Genomic DNA, 24,978 nt, shown 5'->3' with positions numbered 1-24,978 from the left:
CACCTCGCCCCTTCCCACCGCGGCGTTTTGCACAATCCATTCCCCTGCCCAGCATATGTTCTCTTCCTTGCCATTTCCCTAGAGCTCAGCTTAGGGACACTTACGGTCTCAGGAAAGCCTCCCTCACTTTCTGGAACAGATTATGTTAATTTCCCGTGTGTTCCCAAAGCACTCTCTACTTTTCTCACCGTTGACCTTAGCTATCCACCGGTCTGGTGTTTTTCTGCCTCAGTAGATCATGAGTGCATGATCCGCAAGGACACTCATGTATCCACATCATTCACAATTTTTTCCCCAGAGCCTTGCTCCTGAAGGAGCGCGGAATGGAGGCTGGCTGCATGATGGATGCACACCACCCAGCTCTTCCTGGTAGAGGTTTCCATTTTGATGTGCAGCTGGCGCTAAAGTACTAGCGGGCCATCACGTGTATGCTTTCCATAAGCCCTTCGACCTTTATTTTCCATTTCATAAAGCTTGTTATGTAAAATATACTGCTCCCTTCCTCTTCTCTCTCTTCCCAGGGATGTGTCACGGACTGGTGTGTTTTTATTGGACGAGGCCCTGGTAATCCTGCTGTTTATAGCTCTGACCTTTCTGTGTGCAAACACACAAAGTGAACTTTGCTTTACCTCCAGCCATAATGTACCTGCTAATTACCGGCAGGCAGGCTGAGTCCCACGGCCCCTGTGACCAGTGTGGCAAGACCAGAACGGTGTGTGGGGAAGAGAGGACCAAGAGATTCTGCTAGCGGCTGTCCAGAGGGGCTCACTGCATCTCCACAGGCAATCAACTCCAGGGGGCATGGTGCTGAGGTGAGCCGGGTCATGAAGACATCACTGCTGGCCTTGGCTGTGTGGATACTGCTCTCCCAGCCTGGGCAGACAGTCTGGACCCAGGTGAGGCAGAACTGCCACGACGGTAACTACCAGATCAGTGTCCTGATGATGAACAATTCAGCCTACAAAGAACCTTTGGACAACTTGAAGGACGCTGTGAATGAAGGCCTGGACATAGTTCGAACGCGCCTGAGACTAGCCGGTAAGAATGTGGCAAAGGAATCCTCCTTTCTCTGTACCATCCCTTGCTGGGCTTCTGGGCAGAGACCTTGCAGACTGCCTGACTGTCCAAACTCCACCAAGTTTATCTCAAAAACCCCATCTTTTCCTTCCTGGGGAGAGAGGGGTTGGAGTGAGCTGATGGTCCACCCCACCCTGCTGGAAGAAAAGGTAAAGCCTTTTTCACAACAGTGACATGCCCCACTTAAAACTAGGTCTCTCACCCAGTCTGAGACACCATGCTTTTTTCTATAGCTAATCAGATGCAAGATGTGGGCTGGACCTGAGATCTCAGAGGGTTTCTGGTCAAGAAGGGAGAAACTCAAGTAGGTATTGAACCTTTCTCTGGACTCTTCGTTCGTAGAAAGATTTTTCTCTGGCCATGTGTGTTCGTTCTTTCTACCTCCCATGGCTCTCACTAGCAGATATAACCAGGGCTAGAAGTTTGCAGTTGAATTAGTTGTTGCCTTTCTTGGCCTTACCTTTTATAACTAAAAGTCAATTTTATGATTTGACATAAAATATGTGAAGGAAAAACAAGAGCCTACAATAATTGTGCAGCACCTGTATACTCTTTCTTGGCGTCTTGCTTGGGGGAATATGATGAGGAGGATGGCACCGGGACAATTGTGCATCCTCTGTGTCACCTCGAATTATCCCACGAGAGACTTCCTTAGTCATCATGTGAATGCTCACAAGGTGTCCCTTAGACTAGATACCTCCTAAAGTATCTAAAAATTCTCTTGTAGAAAAATAACTAATTGTTTTTAATTTCTTGTGGTAATTTTTACAATACTACAAACCTTTTTCTTATAGTTTTCTCTGTTCTCTGAGACTACATTACCACAAATAGAATTACTGAGTCAATAAGTACTTGATACATTCTAATGGTTACTTTTGGTCTTAAAGATGGTGTATATTTAATTTTCTGTTTAAATCTTGTGGGATTGAGAGCAAGGGTCAGATGTAAATAGGAACTTACTTCTGTGCATATACGTCATCTTCCAGTTGTGTCCAGACTAGATTCAGATGCATATGAACCAGTCTGAGCCAGACCTGTAGTAGACCTAGGAGGCTGTGTAATAACATGTACATATTTACTGAGGTCATGTAATAACACACACATATTTACTGAGGCAGGGTGGTCCAATGGGAAGGATGTTGAGTTTGAAATCTAAGAATTTGGGTTAAGTTTCTCTGTGTTACCCCGTATTAAGCATCCCCATCTCTCTGAGACTCCATTTGTCTCCTGAGTATCTGTCATGTGCTAGGGAAGTTCTGGAGAATTTCTCACACCATCTCTTCAGTTACCGCAACCCTGTAGGGTTGCCATGTCCATCACTTTCCGTAAGGTCCATTTTAAGGAGATGTAGATGCTTTTCTGTCTGAGTCCCACAAGTGTATCATACTGCCACTGTAAATAACACACCATTAACTACACTTCTCACCAAGACAAAGCAATGGAATATTACCAGCAGCAAAAACGTCCATTCCGATAGAATTTGGTTCTCATTCCTGACTATTTACCACCTGTACAACCTGAAGCAAGTTACCTAGCTTTCCTGAAGCTCAGTTTCCTCATTTATAAAACCAGGATAAATGTCAGTCACAGCGTGTGGGTAAAGTAGGGATTCAATAAGAAAACCTAGGGAAGGGCTTCCAGCACCGAGTATTCAGTAAATGACAGTTGTTTTAGTGCCTTTGGGAATAGTGTTGATGTCATTAAAAGAACATGTTGCCTGATGCACCAAATAGATAGTGAAGGGGATTGGTTCACATCTCGGTATCCGAGTTCATGCATCCTGAATTAGAAAGTCTGCTCCACCACTTACCAATGGAGTGACATTTTCACTCATCTCCTCTCGTCTGTAACAGTTATAACGTGAGGTGGGAGACTGGGTTCATATGTAGACAGTTGCATAGAGGTGGAAGAAGAAATAGAGATGTCTAGAAGCTGGGACTTGATAACCCATTTGTAATATGGTCATACATACTAAACACAAATGGAGCACTTTAGAGAAGAGAAAGACAGGTTGTAGTCTAAATTTGTCGAGCATGTCATTTGAAAACTAATTTAAAACACTCTATGAGGGCTATGTTGGGAATATTGATAATTTAAAGATTGTGTATGATATCCCAACATAAGTGATCAGGGTTTTTGTTTGTTTGTTTTTAGGACTTAGTAAAGCTATGTGGATACTGAAGAATAATTAGAAAGTACTGTGGGGAAATGGTAGAAATAACATGAAAAAAGATTCCTTCAGTCCCAAGGCCTCAGCTCCTTGAGAATATGTGTTCCATGGCTAACTACACAGTCCACACCCTGTGTATGGTCTCATGTGCTGAGGCCCTTCCTCCCCAGACCTCAGCATGCAGATGCCACTTCATATTGGCCCCAACCCCATACTCAAAGCCCCGGGGAAGAGAGTGAGAGCTCTGAGACCCCTGTACATTCTTCAGCTTTCTCCCATCTTCTGAGGACCTAGCTCACTGGTGGGGCCGGGGGTAGCTAGGATAAGGATGGAAAACATTACTTGGGGGACGTCTTTTTTTTTTTTAATTTATTTATTATATATACTGTAGCTGGAGGGCTTCTCTCCAGGTTCCCCAAGCCCCGCAGTCCCACAATCCACTTATTAAATAATCACTCAGACGCTTATATCACTTATAAACTGTATGGCCGTGGCAGGCTTCCTGCAACTGTTCTTTTATCTTAAATTAACCCATTTTTATAAATCTATACCTTGCCACGTGGCTGGTGGCTTACCGGCGTCTTTACAGGTTGCCTTTCCTGGCGGTGGCTGCAGTCTCTCTCCTCCTTCTTCCTGTTTCCCCAATTCTCCTCTCTCTTTGTCCTGCCTATACTTCCTGCCTGGTCACTTGCCATCAGTGTTTTATTTATATAGAGTGATATCCACAGCACTTCCCCTTTCTTCTTTTTTTAAAAAGGAAGGTTTTAACTTTAACATGGTCAAATTACATATAATATAACAATTACCGAGCAAGAATTATAGTTACAATATTAAAGAAGATGTCCTATCTATCTTATATTTGTGAGTTTAAGGTTTTATAGCTAACTTATCTTTTATCATAACTGAGGAAATTACGACTATCTAGTCTTCAACCACATCAAAGACCTGAAAAGGAACATAATGGTACCTGAGAAATGGTAGACGGATGCAAGCAACTTTCGGGAATCTTGCAAGAGTAGACCAAGACAGCTGGCAGCCTGGACAGTCACCTAATAATGTTTCTCAGCATTGTTGGTGCATTCAAATTGGCTATAGGCCTAGAGTCTCTGACAGACCATTTTTAGAAGCAGGAATTCTGAAAGACCATCTTACCCTGTCTTGGCAGAGTACAGTGGTCGCTTTCCTTGTATCCCGCTTGTCCAGAAAGGACAGCATTGCATTCATACTGTTAGCCGTCAAGGCAAGGGCAGTTCTTTGCCCAGTAGGCCATTTTGTGCCAAAAAGACAAACTTCCAAATGGAAATGTCTTAGAAGCCCAACATTCTCTCGGGATCAATTGGTGCAGCCAGGAGCAATTGTGTCTCACGTCAACAGAATTCTAAGTTATTTAAATGCCATATTCTCTAGGTCTATGAAGTGTTTGAAGATTACCTATCTATCTGAAATATATCTATGTATACCTAGAAGACTTAACTAACATGGCTACAAATATGATTATCATAGATGACTAATTATTAATCTATTTTTAATTATCCATTACAATTTTAAATGAGTTACATAAACACAATACCTCAAACAAGAATAGAAATATATATATATACAGTATAACAAAATTAACTTCAAGTTTGTATCAATAAACTAAAATTTATACCAATGTAAAACATTTTAAACAAGTTGTTCTTTAAAAGTAGGTTCATTAACCTACCCTTTTATCTTATCATCTCTATATCCTCCTATATATCTATATGATATCCCCTTTTCTTTTTTAGAAAGAGATCACATTTATAATCAACCTGTTTTAAATAAAAATATTGGTTTTTCCCTGTCCCACACCAGAGGGCTCTTCTGATTTGGGACACAAGAATCTCTTAACCATTTTTTTTTTAAAGCAATATGTCTGGGTTTAGAGGGGGAGTGAGCCAATTCCACCTCTAAAGCCAGCTTGGTATATTTGGGAATTTGGGCGTAGCATCTCTTACTACTTCCTGCTGGAGGGGGGCGCTGTATCTTATGGGGACGCAAAGACAATTTTAGGCCTATGGGGTAGTCCATGAGGCTGTATTGTGTGAACCAGTTGCCTTGAAACTGCTCTGGATGTTGGATCATCTGGGCCATGGTGTCATCGGAGACCTTTCAGGGGGTCTTGGCTGGTCAAACCTGATGTATCTTAATCTGGAACAAATCCACAGCCTCTGGCTTTCTGTGGAAACAAAAGCAGAATCTCTTTTCCAAAGCAACATATCCTTAAGTCCAAATTTTGAAGTGAAGGTACCTTTAAAATATACATTTTGGCATAACTCAACAGCTTTTGCAATCAAATGTTTTTCTTCAGTTACGAATATCAAAGATAACATAATCCAGATTCTCTGTGTGGCAGCCATCTTTACATGGCTTATGTTTTATATTACCTTGAGCCTATTGCTTTAAACTGCACCATTCTAAGACTGAAACAGCGCTGTGGCTGCTGGCTCCACCCAGTTCAGCTTCCCAACATGGCGGTGGTACGTTTTCCTGCCAGCTCTGGGAGTCATCAAGTCTCAGAAATAGTAGGTCTATGCTTTTATCAAAGCATCGTGTAGCCCAGAAACCTCTTTTTTTTTTATTTTTTAATACTAGTAAAGACTAAATCTACCACACAGCTTAATGTGCCGCTGGCAGACGCCTCATTTCCGCCATACTGCCGGCCAAACGCACACGCCAGGAACCCGCCAGTGTTCAAACCTGCGTTTTGTGCTGTCTAGCTGCCCGTATGAGACAAAAAGCAGGAACCTGGTTTTGGTTCTGTTTAGAATTGGTTATTAAATATTGTCAGGTTTAAGGTGGAAACTCGAGCCGTTGGGCGCCATTTGTAGCTGGAGGGCTTCTCTCCAGGTTCCCCAAGCCCCGCAGTCCCACAATCCACTTATTAAATAATCACTCAGACGCTTATATTACTTATAAACTGTATGGCCGTGGCAGGCTTCCTGCTAACTGTTCTTTTATCTTAAATTAACCCATTTTTATAAATCTATACCTTGCCACATGGCTGGTGGCTTACCGGCGTCTTTACAGGTTGCCTTTCCTGGCGGTGGCTGCAGTCTCTCTCCTCCTTCTTCCTGTTTCCCCAATTCTCCTCTCTCTTTGTCCTGCCTATACTTCCTGCCTGGTCACTTGCCATCAGTGTTTTATTTATATAGAGTGATATCCACAGCAATATACAGTATTCCCTGCAGGTCAGAAGAGGGCACCAGATCTCATTACAGGTGGTTGTGAGCCACCATGTGGTTGCTGGGAATTGAACTCAGAACCTTTGGAAGAACAGTTGGTGCTCTTAACCACTGAGCCATCTCTCCAGCCCAAGGGGTGGGGGGATGTCTTATTTAAGGTTTCAACTGCTGTGATAAAACACCATGACCAAAAGCAACCTGGGAAGGAAAGGGTTTATCTTGTCTTACACCTTATAGTCCATCATCAAGGGAAGTCAGGCCAGGAACCCGAGGCGGGAGCTGATGCAGAGGCCACAGAGGATACTGCTTCCTGGCTTGCTCCCCGTGGCTTGCTCAGCCTGCTTTCTAACGGAACGGCTGCATCTCTGCAGCAACTGAAGGGCAGAATTGCTTATATTCTGGGGAGAAGGAGGCCTCAACTGTTAGGAACACATACTTCTAAATGCTCTAAAGGATCTCTTCCATTTTGAGTAGACTTTACTCTTTTAAAGATATTCAAATGTGTCATGTCTAACAAACCTGGTTTTGAACTCACCTTTACATGTATGGAAACCAAAGTCGGGAGATTCAAATGGCTTGTGCAAGAACACACAGAATGTCCCTCATAATGCCACTGGGCTTTGCTGACTTCCAGAAGGCCATTCCACATTTGTTCTAAGCTTTCCCGTCACTGTAAGGAGACCAACATTTCAGAGAAATCACTGTTCAAATAGTTCTGCCAGCTTTTAATTATCTTTAAGATGTGGTACTTAGCAACACCCAGGAATTTTACCAGCATGACTTTATCTTCACCTAAATATAGAAACTCTGTTATCTAAACACCCCAAGCATGGATAAACACAGGTCACTTTGGCTTTGGGAAATGTTTAATATAAAGAGTGGTGTTCTAAGCCCGGCACTTTAATCCCAGCACTCACAAGGCAGAGGCAGGTGGGTATCTGTTGAGTTTGAGGCCAGCCTGGTCCTCAGAGTGAGTTCCAGGACAGCCAGGGCTACACACAGAGAAACCCTGTCTCAAACAAACAAAGAGTGGTGTTCTAGGCTGTGAGATGGCTCGGTCTCTAAGAGCACTTGCTGTTCTTACAGAGGATCTGGGTTCAGTTCCCAACACCCATAGCAGCTTATGACTACCTAAAACTCCAGTTCCAGGGCATCCTATGCCTTTTTCTGGCCTCTCATGGTACAAGTTCAGGCAATCACACTTTCAACGTCAAAGCCCATTCTTTATTTCACATGAGCCAATGGGATGGTGCTCCCGATGCAGCTTTGGGCTCAGACTGGATTCCTGACATTTTAAAATTACTAAGTGTACCTGCACTAACAACTATTCCCACATCCAAAATGTACACCTGGTGAGTTTTTGTTTTCTTTTATAGTTTTGTGTTTAAAAAGAGGTTTTCGTGTAGCCTAGGTTGACCGTGAATTTCAGATCCTCCTGTCTCCACTTCTCAAGTTCGAGGCATATAAAGTCTGGCTTCCCATCAAAGCTCCTGCTCCACAAAGCTTCAGCACCACTCCACATTCCCGAACACGCCCTTCCACTCCACATTTCCGTTCCCGAACATGTCCTCCACTCCACGTTCCCGAACACGCCCTTCCACTCCACGGTGCCGTTCCCAAACATGTCCTCCACTCCACGTTGCCGTTCCGAACATGCCCTTTCCCGATTCATCCCTCATTCCCTGGTAACAGTCCCGTCATCTACTTTCTCAGGACACCTGCAACCTCTTTTCTCAAGAAGCATCCATAAGCAATTTCTTACTGGCTCTACCCTCCAAATATATTCAAAATGCAACTAGCTGTTGCCTTCAGTTTGCTGCTACTAGTTTATTCCAAGCTAGTCTAAGTTGTCAGTAGTCCCTAACTAGTCTCCCTGCTTCTCTTTTTGTTCTGCACAATCTACTCTCCCATCAGAAATCCTTTAAAAATGATACTGAAATATTATAATTTCTTTATTCAAAATGCTCCAGAACTATCCCATTCTACAATGGCACATACATGCCTTATATGATCTTTCAGTACCACCCATGTCTAGTCTACTCCTCACTCACTAGCAGCAAGTCCTCGGGCTTACTTGTTGCTTCTGAGACATGCCAAGGATGGCCCTTATCTGTTTTTTGTGTGTCCCATATCCAGAAACTGTACCTTTGTGTGGCTCACATTCTTACATCTCTCAGGTCCTGGCACCCAGAGTGGGGCTCCCATCACCACGCCAGTGGCACTAGCACCAATCTGTGCGGTCTCCCAGAGCGTATGTAGACCTCAGGGAGCCAGGGTCTGGTTTTACTCAACGCTGTGTCGTGAGCTCATAGGAGAGTTCAGGGAACACTGCAGGAGTGGAGTAGCCCCGGGATGACTGTTGGATGGATACCAAGGAGGAGTGCACCTCACATGAGGGAGCAGCAACTGGGGAACACGGAAGAACAAGGCGCCATCTGGATCTGCTTTCCTAACGCTTTCCAGTCCATGATGGAGGCTTGCAAAGCCAGAGTTATGAAAAGATGAGAGCTGTGAACATAATGAAAGTGTTCTTACACTGGACCGTGGTGATTTATTCTCTATACATACACTGAAAATTATCAAATCACACTTTGATCCAGATTGTCATAATGGATGAGTTCTATGATGGGTAAATTATATCTCTATAAAATGAGAGAAAGAAAATTTTAGGGAAGGTGGGAGAGAGGGGAAAGAGAGAAAAAGAAGAACTCAGAATTAGAATATACTCAAAGCTAGACTTGGATATTGTGTCAGTCAGGGTTCTCTGAGGAACAGACTGATAGAATGAACTAACATATATCTATATATTAGTAAGGGATTGACTGGAGTGACTCACAGGCTGTGGACTGAATAACCCAACAAAGGTCGTCTCCTGACAGTGAGACCATGAATCCAGTGTCGTTCAGCCCATGAGACTGGAGGTCTCAGCAGTCCCAATTGGGTGCCGAGTCCCAGGGAGTCCTGGAGAGCGGCTAGTCCTCAGTCTACATTAAATCCTGCAGAAGTCGGCTCTAACACCAGTGAAAGAATGGTTCAGGATGGACGAGCTTGCCAGTGAGGGTGAAGGCAGGAGATAGAAAGGCTCACACTTGCTCCCTCTGTCCTTTGCATGGGCTGCCACCAGAAGGAGTGACCCAGGTTTAGGGTGGGCCTTCTGACCTCCTACGATCTGGATCCAGGGTGGGTCTCCCATCTCAAGTAATCCAACCAAGAGAAATCCCTCACAGGTGGGCCCAGCTGCTTGGTTTTAGTTATTTCCAAATGTAGTCAAGTTGACAACCAAGATTAGACATCACAGACACCTTCCCCTCATCCCCGAAATCCATTAGCAAGGGCTGTGTCTCACAGCTGGGTAAATAGTGGAAATGTAACACTGCCTTTCGATTCTTTTCCCCTAATTTCTGGTAACAGGCCTAAATGTGACTGTGAATGCGACTTTCATGTACTCTGATGGTCTGATTCATAAGTCAGGTGACTGCCGGAGCAGCACCTGTGAAGGCCTGGACCTGCTCAGGGAAATCTTAGTAAGTGCCTTCTTTTTGTGTGTGGGTCACACATGCCTAGTCTGGGGTGATCACAATGTGAAATGTAGGCAATGGTTGCACAAAGCATCTTCTGTATCTTTTCCTGTGTGGGTCATACATGCCTAGTCTGGGGTGATCACAGTGTGAAATGCAGGCATGGTTACACAAAGCATCTTCTGCATCATTTGCTGACATGCTGCTATATAATCTGATGCCAGGGTACCCTGACTTTACACCACAGAGTTCCCAAGGGATGGGGGTTCTCCTGGAAAACACTATGTATACACTGTGGTATAAGGGGGATTTTTATTTTAAGTTAATTTTAAAAGCTTTAAAAATTTATCTTTTTAAAGATTATTTTGGATATATGTTTAATTTTCATTTGTTATCATTATATATGACTTCAATATCCTACTCTTACTAATAGACAGATCATCCTGAGGGGGGAAAAATGAATAGGGCCAGGCAGTGGCGGTGCATGCCTTTAATCCCAGCACTATGAAGGCAGAAGTAGGTAGGTCTCTGTGAGTTCGAGGCCAGCCTGGTCTACAAAGCAAGCTCTAGGACAGCCAGGGATGTTACACAGAGAAATCTTGTCTTAGAAAAACAAACAAACAGGAAAATATCACAGTTAAATGATTTAATAAATTAAATGGACCTAAGACACATGTAAAGAGCATTCCACATAACACTATGAAGTGTATTCTTCTCAGCAGGCCATGGGATAGTCTCTAAAACAGATAATATGCTAGGACACAAAGCAAGTCTCAACAAGTGTAAGAAACACAAATGGAATATAGCTAGAAGTCTACAGCAAGAGAAACTGCAGAAAATTGACAGACCTATGGAGATTAAACAATATACTATTATGTAATGGATGGGTTATTGAAGACATTAAAAGGGAATTTGTTTACTCTCCCTAGAACCAAATGAAAATTAAAATACGACATACCAAAATCTGGGATACAATGAACACATTCCTAAGAGGGAAATTTATAACTGTGAAGGCTTACATTAAAAAAATCAGAGAACAGCCGGGCAGTGGTGGCACACGCCTTTAATCCCAGCACTTGGGAGGCAGAGCCAGCCGGATCTCTGTGGCCAGCCTGGGCTACCAAGTGAGTTCCAGGAAAGGCGCAAAGCTACACAGAGAAACCCTGTGTCAAAAAATAACCAAAAAAAAAAAAAAATCAGAGAACACACACACACACACAAATAACCTAATGATGTATCTCAGAGCCCCTGAAACACAGGAGCAAGGTGTAGACAGAAGTAATTAAGATCAGAACTCACATTAATTAAGTAGAAATGGAAAAAAATACAAGAATTAATAAAACAAAAAGTTAGTTCTTTGAAAAGGCAAACAAGATCAACAAAGTCTTAGCCAAACTAGCTGAAAGAGAGCTGGACCAAATTAATAAAATTAGAGGTGAAAATAGAGACATCATAACACAAACCAGTGAAATTCAGAAAACTGTAGGGGCATACTTGGAAAACTAGTTTCATCAATTGGAAAATCTAAGAAGTTTAGGTAAATTTCTAGATGTGTATGGCCTACAAAGTGAGACAAAGATGAAATTAACAATTTAAATAGATCTGTAACAAGCGATGGAATTGAAGCAACAATTAAAAAAAAAAAAAATCTCCTAACTAAAAGGAGTCCATGATGGATTCAATGCAGGATTCTACCAGACCATTAAAGAACTAGTACCAACCTTTCCCAAATTATTCCATAAAACAGAAAGGGAGTAAACACTCCCAAACTCTTTTTATGAAGTCTGTTCTGATACCAAAGCCAGGTAAAGATAAAATAACAGCAACATTACAGCCCAATCTCCCCATAAGCATAAACACAAAGATTCTACAAACCAATAAAAAGCCCTGTGAACTAAATTGAAGAAGACAGCGGAGGACCGAGGAGGCAGGCTCCATGAGTAAAGTCTGTAAGCATGAGGAGACCTGAGTCTGGCTCCCTAGAATTCCCATAAACAGCCAGGCAGGGCCGTGTTTGCCTGACTGTAATCTAACAATGGAGCGGTAGAGGCAGGGGGATCCCTGTGGCTTGCTCGAAAGCCAGCCCAGAAGAATTAGCAAACCCCAGGTTTAGTGAAAAATCATATCTCATGAATTAAAGTTGAGAGAGACTGAGGAAGGTATCCAGTGTCGATTTCAGGCTTGTACCTATACCTGCAGTAGTAGGTATGTACAAAACACACACACACACACACACACACACACACACACACACACACAGATCCATCAGAAAGATCATTCACAATGATCAACTAGCCTCATTCTACAGGGACATGGGTGAATTTAATAATAAGTCAATAGATAATAAAAAAAAATCAATAACCCCAATACATCACATACAGAGACTCAAGGACAGAAATCTTATTGCTATTTCAACAGATGCCTTTGAAAAAACATCCAACATCCCTTCATGATAAAGGCCCTGAGGATATTAGGAGTGGAGGGGATATGTGTATGTATATATATATACATATATATATATATATACATATATATATGTGTGTGTGTGTGTGCATAGCATTAATATATGCTTGTATATGACACACATACGGTTGACGTCATAACAGATGAAGAAAAAGGCATTTCCACAAAGATGAGAAACAAGAGGCAAAGGTGTCCACTTTTTCCACTCCTGTTGCTAAAATGTTGAGTCTTAGCTACAGCAATAAGACAAGAGAAGGAAATAAAGTGATACTAATAGGAAAGGAAGCAGTCAAAGTACTCTATTTGTAAATGGAAGATTCCATGTGTGAGAGCCCTAAAGACTCCAGGAAGCTCTCAGAGCCACTGAACACTTTCAGTAAAGCGTTGGGACACAGCATTAGCATAAAACCCAGGAGTCTTTTTTATATGCTAGTAGAAATGCATATAAGAAATCAGGAACACACAATCGTGAAAATCACAAATTCACAATTTCCCAGAACATAAACCTTAGAATAAACTTAAGTGAAAAGCCTCTACCGCATTCAACTTAAAGCCTTGAAGAAAGTTGAAAAGAACAGACACCAGAAAACGAAAAGCTCAAGTGCTCAAGGATTGAAGGAATTAACTGTAAAAATGTCTCTTTTATAAAAAAAAAAAAATTACACATTTAACACAAGCCACACCAAAAATACAATACCATTCTTCACAGAAATAGGGAAAAACAAAACAAAACAAAACAAAAACAAAAACAAAAACAAACAAAAAAAAACCTTAAGTCTTATATGGAAGCACAAAGACCCCAGATAATCAAAGTGACTAAAAAGAATAATGCTGGATGTATGGCCGCATCTGATTTAAGTTATCCTACAGAGCCATGCTAAGGAAATCATCATGGTACCAACACAAAAACAGATACATGCATCAGTGGAATGCCATAGAAGATCCAGATAGAAAGCTGCACAGCTGTGGTCACCTGATTTCAGAGATGAGAAAAAGACACATTGGAGAAGACAGAGGACAGCCTCTTCAACAGATGCTGCTGGGGAAATTGGATATTCACCTGTGGAGAAATGAAACTAGATCCCTACCTCCCACCTGACACAAAAATCAACTTACAATAGACCCAAGACCTGTCAGTAAAACTGGAAACTCTGAAACTGTTAGTGGGAAAAGTAGAGAAGAGACAAGATATGGATACAGGCAAGGACTTCTTGAACGGCATTCTAGTTGTTCAAGAGTTAAGTGTAGCAGGAATCTTAAAAGTACTTATTAATAAAATCAAACCCGAGGCCAGTTATTGGGGTCAATGCTGGTAGATCAGAGAGACAGAACAAGCCACAGCTATCTCACCTCGCCGGATCCTCAGCTGGTCTTGTCTCCTCAGACTGGAGGCCTCTGAGTCCTCATCCGGAATGGGTCTCAGCTGAATTACTGCTCAAAAGCCTGAAGCTTAACCAGGCCAAATGCTTAACCAGCCAAAAACTTCTAGTTTCTGGTCCTCACCCCTTATATATCTTTCTGCTTTCTACCACCACTCCCTGGGATTAAAGGCTGGCTTTCTGGGATTAAAGGTGTGTGTCACCATGCTTGGCTATTTCCAATGTGGCCTTGAACTCACAGAGATCCAGAGGGATTTCTGTCTCTGGAATGATAGGATTAAAGGTGTGAGTGCCACCATTTTCTAGCCTTTGTATCTAGTGGCTGTCTGTTCTCTGACCCCAGATAAATTTATTAGAGTACACAATATTTTGGGGAACACAATACCACCACAGTTAAGACTAACATTCAACAAATGGAAACTCACCAAATTAAAAGTTTTGTACAGGAAAGGAAACAGTCAGGTAATGAGTCAGTCTTTGGAATAAGAAATCATTGCTAGCTATACATTTGACAGAGGATTAATGTTGTAGAATAGCATTTTAAGGTGAGTTACTTTTGTTTCTGTTGCATTTGTTTAACTCTGTGAAGCTGTGTTGCTGTGCCTGTCTAAAACACCTGATGCTCCAATAAGGAACTGGCCAATAGCAAGGCAAGAGAAAGGATAGGCGAGGTTGGCAGGCAGAGAGGATATATAGAAGGAGAAATCTGGGAGCAGAAGAAAAAAGAGATGGAGGAGTGAGGAGTTCTATCAGCCAGAGAAGCAGGAGGACTCCAGGGGCCAGCCATCCAGCTACACAGCAAGCCACAGAGTAAGAGTAAAGCTTACAGAAGTAAGAGAACAGGGAAAGCCCAGAGACAAAAGGTAGACAGGATAATTTAAGTTAAGAAAGCTGGCAAGAAAGAAGCCAAGCTAAGGCTGGGCATTCATAATTAACAATAAACCTCTGTGTGTGGTTTATTTGGGAGCTGGGTGGCAGGCCCCCCACAAAATAATAAAATATCAATAACAACAGATTAATACCTACCATATACAAAGAACTAAAAATAATAAATACCAAAAAAAGCCCCAACCCTAACAATTAATGGACCAATGAAATGAACAAACACATCTCAAATGATAAATACAAATAGTCAATAAACACATCCACATCATTTTTTCTCCCTTGGACTTCATTATCCCCAAGTTAGAGTCTGCCCCCCAAGATTAAGAGTCACTATGATATCCATGTAGTAGATGTAGTAGTATCCACGTCCTGACATCCATGCTATGTATGACCCATCAGGGCAATGTGAAACTTCTAGAATCGTAGTCCCACAGTCTGTAATCTTTGGAAGCCCTTTCACAGGATGCCTGGAGTAAGGGGTGTCTTGCATACCCACATAGTTTTAGAGAGCTTGTAATTCTTTTGAGCTCTTTAAAACCCCTTTTGGGTCAGAGTTAGCAATCAGGAGGAGGAGCAGGCAAGAGTCTTCCTCCTCCTACCCCATCATTTGAGCAGCTCTTCCCTACCCTGCGTCCAGACTCTTGGGGATCCCATTTCTCCTTGTGTTCCTACCCACCTCTTTTCTGTCTATGGGTTGACTGGATTTGTTTTAGGCCTCAGTATTTTTCTTTGTCTCCCACAGAGAGAACGTAATATGGGCTGTGTCCTCATGGGGCCCTCGTGCACGTATTCCACCTTCCAGATGTAGTAAGTACTTTGGTTGAGTGTTAAATGATTAGACAAACAACCCTGTTGTCAAGGCAACAGAGAGAGGCATGCTGGGCCCCTTGTATTTTGCCATCTCTGCCACTGCTGTTTCTCTTCCCCAGGGACCTCCTCCCGGATCAGTGTGTGGTGACTGCAGTAGCTGCTCAGGTCCAGTCATTCACATCCGAGAGAGAGAGAGAGAGAGAGAGAGAGAGAGAGAGAGAGAGAGAGAGAGAGAGAGAGAGAGAGAGAGAGAACGCTGTGAGTGAGAATCCTGTCAGGAAAAAAGAAAGTCAGCGGCCTTGAACCCTTGAGTTTAATAAAGGAAATCCTCCACAAGTATGGGCAGAGGGTAGGACACAGCGGAGGGAGTCTTAGAACTCTGCTCTGTGATTAGTTCGCAGATGTGGGGAAACAACCAGCTGCTTATTCCCTACACTTATTTGAGATGAACAGTGAAGGAGACGCCCCAAACAGTGGGGGCTTCCTCCCAGGCCCTGGATTAGGCACACCCAAACATCTGTTTTCACAGAGAGATCCTTTATTAATCTGGGAAGAAAAGTTAGAGTGGCTGCTTTCTGACTCAGGCAGAAAACAGCAGCAAATGACCTTGCAGGTGGAATTTTTAAGAGGAGAAGAAGGGGGACGTCTGTGTTAGAATGGGCTAGGACACAGTGGTAAAGGAGATAGAGGATGAGGGAGATGGGGGAGGGGGCAGGGGGCAGGGGGCATTTGTCCTAGAGGGACAAAGGACTGCCTCTGGATAAAGGGAAGACAGACATGGCCCATGGGCAAATGGCAGTTTATAAAGGTAAAACAGCCCACCCCACCCCCTGTGTTAGGATGAGGTGTTTAATTTTAATTGGGCATATTAATTAGGTGAACCAAAGGGGGCTTTTGATTGCTGGACTTTGGTAGTCAGTCTCAGGAGGAGGAAGTGGCCAAATAAGGGAATAGACGTTGGTAGCTAGCTTTACCATGTAATCTCATGGGGTTTTTTGTTTTTGTTTTTGTGGGTTTTTTTTTTTTTTTTTTTTGGTTTTTTGAGACAGGGTTTCTCTGTAGCTTTGGAGTCTGTTCTGGACTAGCTCTGTAGACCAGGCTGGCCTCAAACTCACAAAGATCCGCCTGCCTCTGCTTCCCGAGTGCTGGGATTAAAGGCTTATGCCACCACCGCCTGGCTAATCTCATGGTTTTTAGCAAGGCAGAAGGAGTGGGGGAGAAAGGCAAGGCCTGCCAGAGTCACATCCTCGAATGAGTTAGTGTCCCTTCAAATAGAAATACAATGTTGAAGTTCTCTATGTGACAGACATCCTTAGCAGCCTAGAGAAAAGCCTTCCATCTATTCTAGAATGGAAAATCTTTCTCTGGCTTTGGGAGTCTTGGCCCCACCCTTCACTGTATTTCACGCAGTGTTTGGTTCTGCCAGATCATACATTCCCCAGTCAAAACTCCTCTCACATGCTTTCTCCCCTTGCTCACTCTTCTGAATAAAGAAATGCCGTTTGCTGCTCCAGAGGAAACCACACTAGAGTAGGTTTCACAGGGCTGACATGAACCTGAGATTTCTATTGAAAGTCGGCATGTTGCCTCATACCCGGTGAGACTGCAGCCCCAGAAGCTCAGGCCCACCACATCGGGCACACTACACAAGCATTTTCAAGCCATTCTCCCACACCCGAACACATACATGGAATCTTGTTCTTCCTTATCTCAGAGATCATATATTGATAATTGCTCAAAACGAAAGGGGAATCTGGAAAGTTGATTCACCACTATGAAAGGTTTCTACCCACAAACAGTTTAGTTTTGTCAAGCAGAAAAAAACCCAAACAAACAAAAACAAAACAAAACAAAAAACATTGAGTACCACACTCCCTCCAAATAGATAAAGTGACAGGGACACAGGCCAGTACAAGGCAGAGGGAGAGAGCTTCCTTCAAAGAGGAATAAATAAGAGGATGCAGAATGTACAGAAGGTAGTGGTCACCTCTGCTTGAGGGCTGAGTTTCAAGGAGGGAAATACTTCATGAAGAAAATCATTTGAGATTTGTGTTGGGGACAGATAACGTCTTAGTTTGCTGTGATGAAACACCATGACCAAAAGCAACTTGGGGAAGAAAGGGTTTATTTGACTTACATGTCTTGAGTCACAGTCTGCTGAGGGAAATCAAGGTAGGAATTCAGACTAGATGGGAACCTGGAGACAGGAACCGATGCAGAGGCCATGGAGGGTGCTGCTTACTAGCTTGCTCCCCATGGCTTGCTCATCCTGCTTTCTTATAGAACCCAGGACCACCAGCCTAGGAATGGTACCACCCAAGAGGGGCTGAGCCCTCCCCCATCAATCACTAATTAAGAAAATGCCCTACAGGCCCTCCCACAGCTGGATCTTGTGGAGGCATTTTCTCAGTTGAGGCTCCCTCCTCTCAGATGACAGTTGCTTGTGTCAAGTTGACATGAAACCAGCCAATACAGGTAAGATTTCAGTGGACAGAGGTGAGGCGATAGCTTTCCAGCCAGATAGAGGAGACAGTGAATGCAAAACAAAGAATTGAGGTGATGAAGGAGGTTTGCATGTGTTTATAGCTGCTGCAATCTGGGAAATGCACAGAAGGATGATAAAGACTAGAAAAATTACATTGACTGCATTTGGTAGCTTATGCGACAGGATCATTAAGTGGCACTTAAGGAGAATGGCAATAGACATCACTAAGATTTTGAGTGTGGGAGGGCTACAGAAAGCTCGTTTGTTGCCTTGACAATGCTGCAGTTTGTCAAATCATTCATTTATTTTACATTTATTTTATTAACTGTTTACAGCTAATAAAAATTGTAGCCGGGCAGTAGTGCCTTTAATCCCAGCACTTGGGAGGCAGAGGCAGGCGGATCTTTGTGAGTTCGAGGCCAGCCTGGTCTACAGAGCTAGTTTCAGGACAGCTAAGGCTGTTGCACAGAGCAACCCTGTCTCAAAACAACAAAACAAAACAAACAAACAAAAAAAAAACCTCAACTGTGTGGGCAAACACAGCAGAGACTGAGGAGAGAAAAGACCACAGGAAACAGAAGAGGGGCTGGACTTGGCCCAGACCAGAAGGCAGGGGAAGCCAGCTAAGGCTGTAGAATCAGTAATCAGAGAAGTCTTTGGGATGTTAAAATGCTGAAAGAAATGGGAGCACAATTAAGCTGAAGTTTTGAGGGACAAGAAGAAAGGGTAACACTGACTAGAACATGACTGGAGATGAAAGGAGGCAGCCGGTGGGGGTGGGCAGAGCATCCTGAGTACCTGTGTGAGCTGGGTAGACAGGGGGAGCCAGCCAGCCCAGACACCTCCACCTGAAGGAACTTCCCACAGAGCGAAGGAAAGCACCATCAACAGCTGCTCACTCAACACCATTGGCCTTGGGGGTCAGGGAGAGTTTCCAGGATGAAGACAGATTCAGTCAAGGACCTGAGTGTTTAAGTCAGTCAGGAAGCCAGGCTGGGCCCTGTCTTGGTTGAGTTACTGTCTGAGAAGAGAGCTTGGTATGTTTAAAGAAAAATAAGAAGGCCCCACTGAGCAAGGGCAGAAAGGCCTTAAGCTCCCCAGCATATCCACCCCCTCTCAGAAGCAGAGCCAAGAGGCAGGCACTTCGAGGAAGAAAGGACATAGGTACACTTTCAGTTTCATCACAATTGTGATGGTTTGCCTTCTATTGCCGTGATAAACTCCTTGACTGAAAGCAACTTGGGAAGGAAAGGGTTTATTTCAGCTCACAGTGCATAATGGCGAGAAGTCAGGGCAGGAACTCAAGGCAGGAACCTGGAGGCAGGCGCTAATGCAGAGACCACTGAGGATGCTGTTTCCTGGCTTGCTCCACGTGGCTTGCTCATCCTGCTTTCTTATAGAACCCAGGACCACCTACTCAGGGGTGATATCACCCACATGGGGCTGGGCCCTTCCACATCACTAATCAATCGAGAAAATGCCTCACAGACTTGCCTACAGTCCAATCTGATGGAGGCAATTCCTCAATTGCTCCCCCTTCCCAGATACCTCTAGCTTGTGTCAAGTCGGCAAATAGAAGAACATAACTAACACCGGAGCCATGGTTAGTTAACCTGTAGATTTCACTCTTACCCCCCCCCTCAAATGTCACAGTTCTCAGCCCAGCCAGCATGAGAAGTCATTTAGAAATGAATCAAAGTGATCAAGTCACGTAGTCATCTTGCTCTAAACACAGAATATGACCGATCGTTGTTATTTTTAAAGTCGCCTGTGTGAGAGGGTTACCTGTACACTTGTTTTACTGACCCCATTCCATCCTTACTGTTGATGCACACGTGTTAAGAAGTCAGTCAGAAAGACGGGCTCTTCTCGGTGCTTTTGGAGTTAACCCGGGCATTGGTTTTTCTCTCACCTTTGGCACAGTCTTGACACAACATTGAGCTATCCCATGATTTCAGCCGGAAGTTTTGGATTGTCCTGTGACTATAAGGAAACCCTAACCAGGGTGCTGCCTCCAGCCAGGAAGCTGATGTACTTCCTGGTTAATTTCTGGAGAGTCAACGATGCGCCATTCAAAACCTTTTCCTGGAACTCTTCCTATGTCTACAAGAATGGTTCGGAGCCTGAAGATTGCTTCTGGTAAGGAAGGCTGTTTATCAGTGTATGCCATGGAGAAATGCCACCTTTTATCTGGGACAGTGTTGGAATGGACACCCGTCCACTTTCTTACTCATCCAAGGGGCAAAATGAATAAAGTATCCCGAGAATGCTAACATAGACTGCATTTGGAGCACTCTCTCTACTTTGAAAGTGAGCTCTTGTTAGTCTTAATGATTCCCCAAGGTAAGTCCTCTAAAGACCAAGACAAATGATCTTGTTTAGAGATCGTAAAAGTGAAAGCCAGAAGTCAGTGTTTCCACACTACTGCGGAAGACATAACACTGGAGAATGTTCATTCTGCCTAAACCAAGAAGCAGTTAGAATGATGTCTCTCACATTTTCTTAGAGGGAAAGGGTACAGGAGAATGCAGGAACAATGGGTCCTAATAAAAACTAAAAGTCTGGGCCTGAAAGATGGCTGAATGTGTAAAGCCAATGTGTAAAGCCACTTGCTGCCAAGCTTGATGACCTGATTTCCATCCATGGGATTCACTAGGTGAAAGGAGGGAACCAATTCCTCAGAGTTGTTATCTGATTGCCACACAAGTGCTGAGACACATGTGTGTTCACATATGCACATAAGCCACAACATAAACAAATAAAACATAACTTTAAAAAAATAATCCTAAGCCCATGCAACTTGAGTAAAAATAGGGAAGTAGCGTTTGGTTGTGGTGACCCGGGATGCTAGCTAGTTCTACCCTCTCTCTCCACAGAGGACTCGGAGGTTTGAGATAGGGTGTCCTTAGGCTCCCACATCTGGGGACCCATGGCAATCAACTCCAGGAGCTCCCCCTAGAAACCTTGGTGTGAAACTGAAATATATAAATGTCCAGTTCACACAAGAGCAGACATCATTTTACCAGCTCTGAAGTTCTGTACTGCAGGTTCAGAAGTTTCTCGTTTATAGCACAGGCTAGATCCTTCTTGCCATAGCAGGAGGGAAACATTGTAGGGACCCCTCAAATGTCTACAATCTGTGCATACATATGAAGAGTCCCGAACACTTCCCCCCACTGCTCTGCCTCCTTTAAGTAGCCCAATTCAAAGCAATGGTATCATAGTATATGCTGTCTATACACAGAGGAACTGGGTGTTAGATAAATATTCCAGCACAGAAATGAATGAATGAATGAATGAATGAATGAATGAATAAATAAATAAATAAATAATAGGCCATGAGGAAACAAAGCCGACTGTAAGCTCCTCTTCCTCCTGCTCCAGGTACCTCAATGCGCTGGAGGCTAGCGTGTCCTATTTTTCTGAGATGCTCAGCTTCAAGGAGGTATTGAGACGCACCGATCAGTTCCAGGAAATCCTAACTGGACGGAACAGGAAGAGCAATGGTAAAATGGCACTCGGCCTGTCTCACGGCCACCGCCTCCTTCCGAGTCCTTCAGGCTAATCTGTCCCTGGAGAGCTGCTTTCTCTTCCTGCCTACAAGCTGTGTATTGGCAAACTCTTCATCATGTTGTGATTTCTGTGATTGACTGAAACCCGACTCTCTGAGAAAGGTGTGATGAAGTCACATAAAACAAATATGGACGAAATGAGAATAGATATGCCAATAGCCAGCCCTTACACACCAAGCACATGACCCACCATGGGTAAACCACTTTCAAATTCACTTCAACCTGTAGCAGGAAAAGGCTTCTCTGTCTTGTCTCAGCTGAAGCCTTCTTTGGTTCCTACCCCCTGCCCATGATCTTCAGGATCATGAATGGTTTTATGTCCCGACCCCCAGATCTTGATTGACTGATACATTCCTAAAATAACAAATACTTGGTCATGGCAGCAAATGACTATTTAAATGATGTCAGTAACCTGCCAAGTGAGGGTCTTTCCTTACAGGAAATCACCACAATTTGTTCTTTACTTCTGATGTGCTCTTGCTTGGGAAGGCACCCAACCCTGTTCTAGAAACTCAGGGTTGAATGCCCCAGCTAACTGCATGCTTTGGGCTCTGGATAAGCTGCTTGGTTGCTTCCCCCTGCGATTGCCAACCTGGAAGTGGTTTTTCTGTTTGTCTTTAAAAACTCCTGTACTATGCGTTGGCGCTGCTCTGTGAGAAGAGTTTCTCTCCAGGCAGTCTCTTGATACAGACTCTCAATTCAAACATTGGCCGTGCCTAGTGGTCTTTGGGTCTTTACCCTGTAACGAATCCAGTGTATTACTGGACTTGTGACTAGACCTCAAACATCTTCAGCTGTGATCTAGTGACCACGGCTACTGTTACATAGCCCCTCAGACAGAATCACAATGCAAGCAAAGATGATCTCACTTCCTCATTTTTCTGAACCAGATCTCACCTGTCCAATGACCTCTAAAGGTTAGGTGTGAAGGGCTAATGGATAAAAGCATTCTCACAAGCTATACTTCGCAGGGAATTCCCTTTCTAAGCATATCACAAGCAAAGAATGAAGTGTGGTGATTTCCTGTAAGGAAAGACCCTCACTTGGCAGGTAACTGACATCATTCAAATAGTCATTTGCTGCCATGACCAAGTATTTGTTATTTTAGGAACATATTAGTCAACCAAGATCTGGTTGGGGGGCGGGGGAAGCATAAAACCGGGGGGCGGCACTGAGAAGAGGAGCTTAAAACCATTCATGACCCCAAAGAGTTTACAGTTCACCTGGGTGGCACAGCATATAAAAAGATCAAACAAGCCAGGCGGTGGTGGTACACACCTTTAATCCCAGCACTCGGGAGGCGGAGCCAGGCAGATCTCTGTGAGTTCGAGGCCAGCCTGGTCTACAGACTGAGATCCAGGACAGGCACCAAAACTGCACAGAGAAACCCTGTCTTGAAAAACAAAACAAAACAAAACAAAAATCAAACAAAAGCCTGTATGGTAGTGCTTATCTTTCTTCAATTCCAGGACATCGGGGGCAGTGTAAGCCCAGCCTAGTCTATGTAGCAAATTCCAGGACAGTCATGGCTGCATAGTGAGACCCTATCTCTAAATAACAGCAAAAATCCAAGTGTCCCCTCCAGCTCTTCCCATGAGTAAAACACATATGCGGGCCGTGCCTGGGTTAGTGGTAGAGGCTCAGAGTAACTCTGTCATTTGAATTTCTAAGACTGGGTTCTGAGTGAAGGAACTATGGGCATGGACCAAAGATGGTTGCTTAGGGGTACTATAAACAATTCTCACATTCCCTTTTTCTTTATATTTTCAAACACAAATAATGAGACGTGGGCCACTCATTGACAAAAACAGCATTTGAAATCACCCCACCCAGTATGATAGAATACAAACTGACGTGGAGCTCATAATCGTGAGTCCTGCTCACCAACTGTCTCTTTCTTCTTCTGGTCCTTAGCCCCTTTGGTATTGGCTTCTTTTTTAAAGATTCTACACAGTTCTGTTCTGACTCTGTAACTAAATGCAAAATGCAGAGGAGATTTAGGGAGATTTGGGGGTTAATCTTTAAAAAGGAAACATGAGAGACAGATGTGGTATCTCATGCCTGCAATCCTAGCACTCAGAAGCTGAGGCAGGAGGATCTCCATGAATTAGAAGCCAGCCTGGACTATGTAGTGAGTTCAAGTGAGACAATAAAACCCTGTCAGAGAGAGAGAGAGAGAGAGAGAGAGAGAGAGAGAGAGAGAGAGAGAGAGAGAGAGAGAGAGAGAGAGAGAGCCATAACAACAACAACAAATCATATGATACACTGGGTTCAAATTCAGGATGCTGGTTACCCCTGGATGATGTGCATGTTATCTTCCATCACTCTTTGTCTCCATTTCTCACTTCCAGTGATTGTTATGTGTGGCACGCCAGAAACCTACTACGATGTGAAAGCGGACCTCAAAGTGGCTGATGACACTGTTGTCATCCTGGTAGATCTGTTCGGGTTGGTATGACGGCATTCTTGGGAAAGCCTCCTCCCTTCAGAAGGGTAGCATATCAGTGGCTACCAGAACATCCTCCTCTCTCTTGTGTTAGGCAGCCTCCATGATGGCCACATTTGAACTAGAGTCTCATTCCTTTCTCATAACACCTCACGTTTACCTAATCCTCTGTGATCTAAAACAGAAATGTATTCCTTGACACCTGCCTCGCATTACATCCCTAGTCCACTCATCTTTGAGGTCTACTCAGTACACAGAATCCTGACCCCCAGGCTGATCTCAAGATCTTTGTTCAGGAAACAACCTAGAAACTCAACAATAGTTTACCTGGGAATGGAAACCTCACTTCTTTACTGTAGTTGCTAATGACCTTTGGCCTCAGATTAATTTTTCATCAGCCATCTTTGGAAGGATTCAAGTTGCAGTCAACTGGATCTGATTTATACACGTATTCTTTGTCCTTCGTGGTACAGTTACTCAATGATAGTCCTTTCCTCTGACACTGATCAGAGGAGAGAGAGAGAGAGAGAAAGAGAGAGAGAGAGAGAGAGAGAGAGAGAGAGAGAGAGAGAGAGAGAGAGAGAACCACTATACTAACACACTGTACCAAAGTAATACTGAAGTCATGCTTAGAGGAGGTGCCACTGGGACACCTGTGCCCCTTGTCCCATAAGTACATCATCCGACTCACTTATCTCCCTGGACCATTAATCATTACCTGTGTGCCTTCAGACCAGAGAAACACACTCTGTGGCCTCCTGTGCATGCCTAGTCATCACTCGATACCGAACATACTTTTCCCAGCATGAAAGGAAAGGAAGGAGGGGAAGTGCAGGCCTGATTGACAGCTAAGCGTTCATGAAAATAAATAATCCACCTGTCTAGTTCTTCAGGGGCCGAAGTATAGGAAACAGTGCAATGCTATCAGCATTTTGCTCCCACCCCCACATTGATTCCAATAGCTGGT

At 43.7% G+C, this 24,978-nt stretch overlaps 1 protein-coding gene across 1 annotated transcript in view; it reads left to right on the top strand.

Annotated features, from left to right (window-relative positions):
• Window positions 1-606: 606 nt before the first annotated feature.
• The window catches only part of Gucy2c (guanylate cyclase 2C), an 80,532-nt gene continuing 56,160 nt past the window's right edge, over window positions 607-24,978 (top strand). The window contains exons 1-6 of the mRNA XM_006976515.3: window positions 607-1,038; window positions 9,865-9,977; window positions 15,441-15,505; window positions 19,917-20,132; window positions 21,378-21,499; window positions 23,917-24,013. Coding sequence (XP_006976577.1) covers window positions 825-1,038; window positions 9,865-9,977; window positions 15,441-15,505; window positions 19,917-20,132; window positions 21,378-21,499; window positions 23,917-24,013 — 827 coding nt within the window. The 5' untranslated portion in view covers window positions 607-824. The remainder of the gene's footprint in view (window positions 1,039-9,864; window positions 9,978-15,440; window positions 15,506-19,916; window positions 20,133-21,377; window positions 21,500-23,916; window positions 24,014-24,978) is intronic.

The sequence above is a fragment of the Peromyscus maniculatus genome, chromosome 3 (assembly GCF_049852395.1).
Source record: "Peromyscus maniculatus bairdii isolate BWxNUB_F1_BW_parent chromosome 3, HU_Pman_BW_mat_3.1, whole genome shotgun sequence".
Taxonomy (NCBI): domain Eukaryota; kingdom Metazoa; phylum Chordata; class Mammalia; order Rodentia; family Cricetidae; genus Peromyscus; species Peromyscus maniculatus.
The sequence above is the reverse complement of the archived record's forward strand: the minus strand, read 5'-3'. Positions and strand labels throughout refer to the sequence as shown.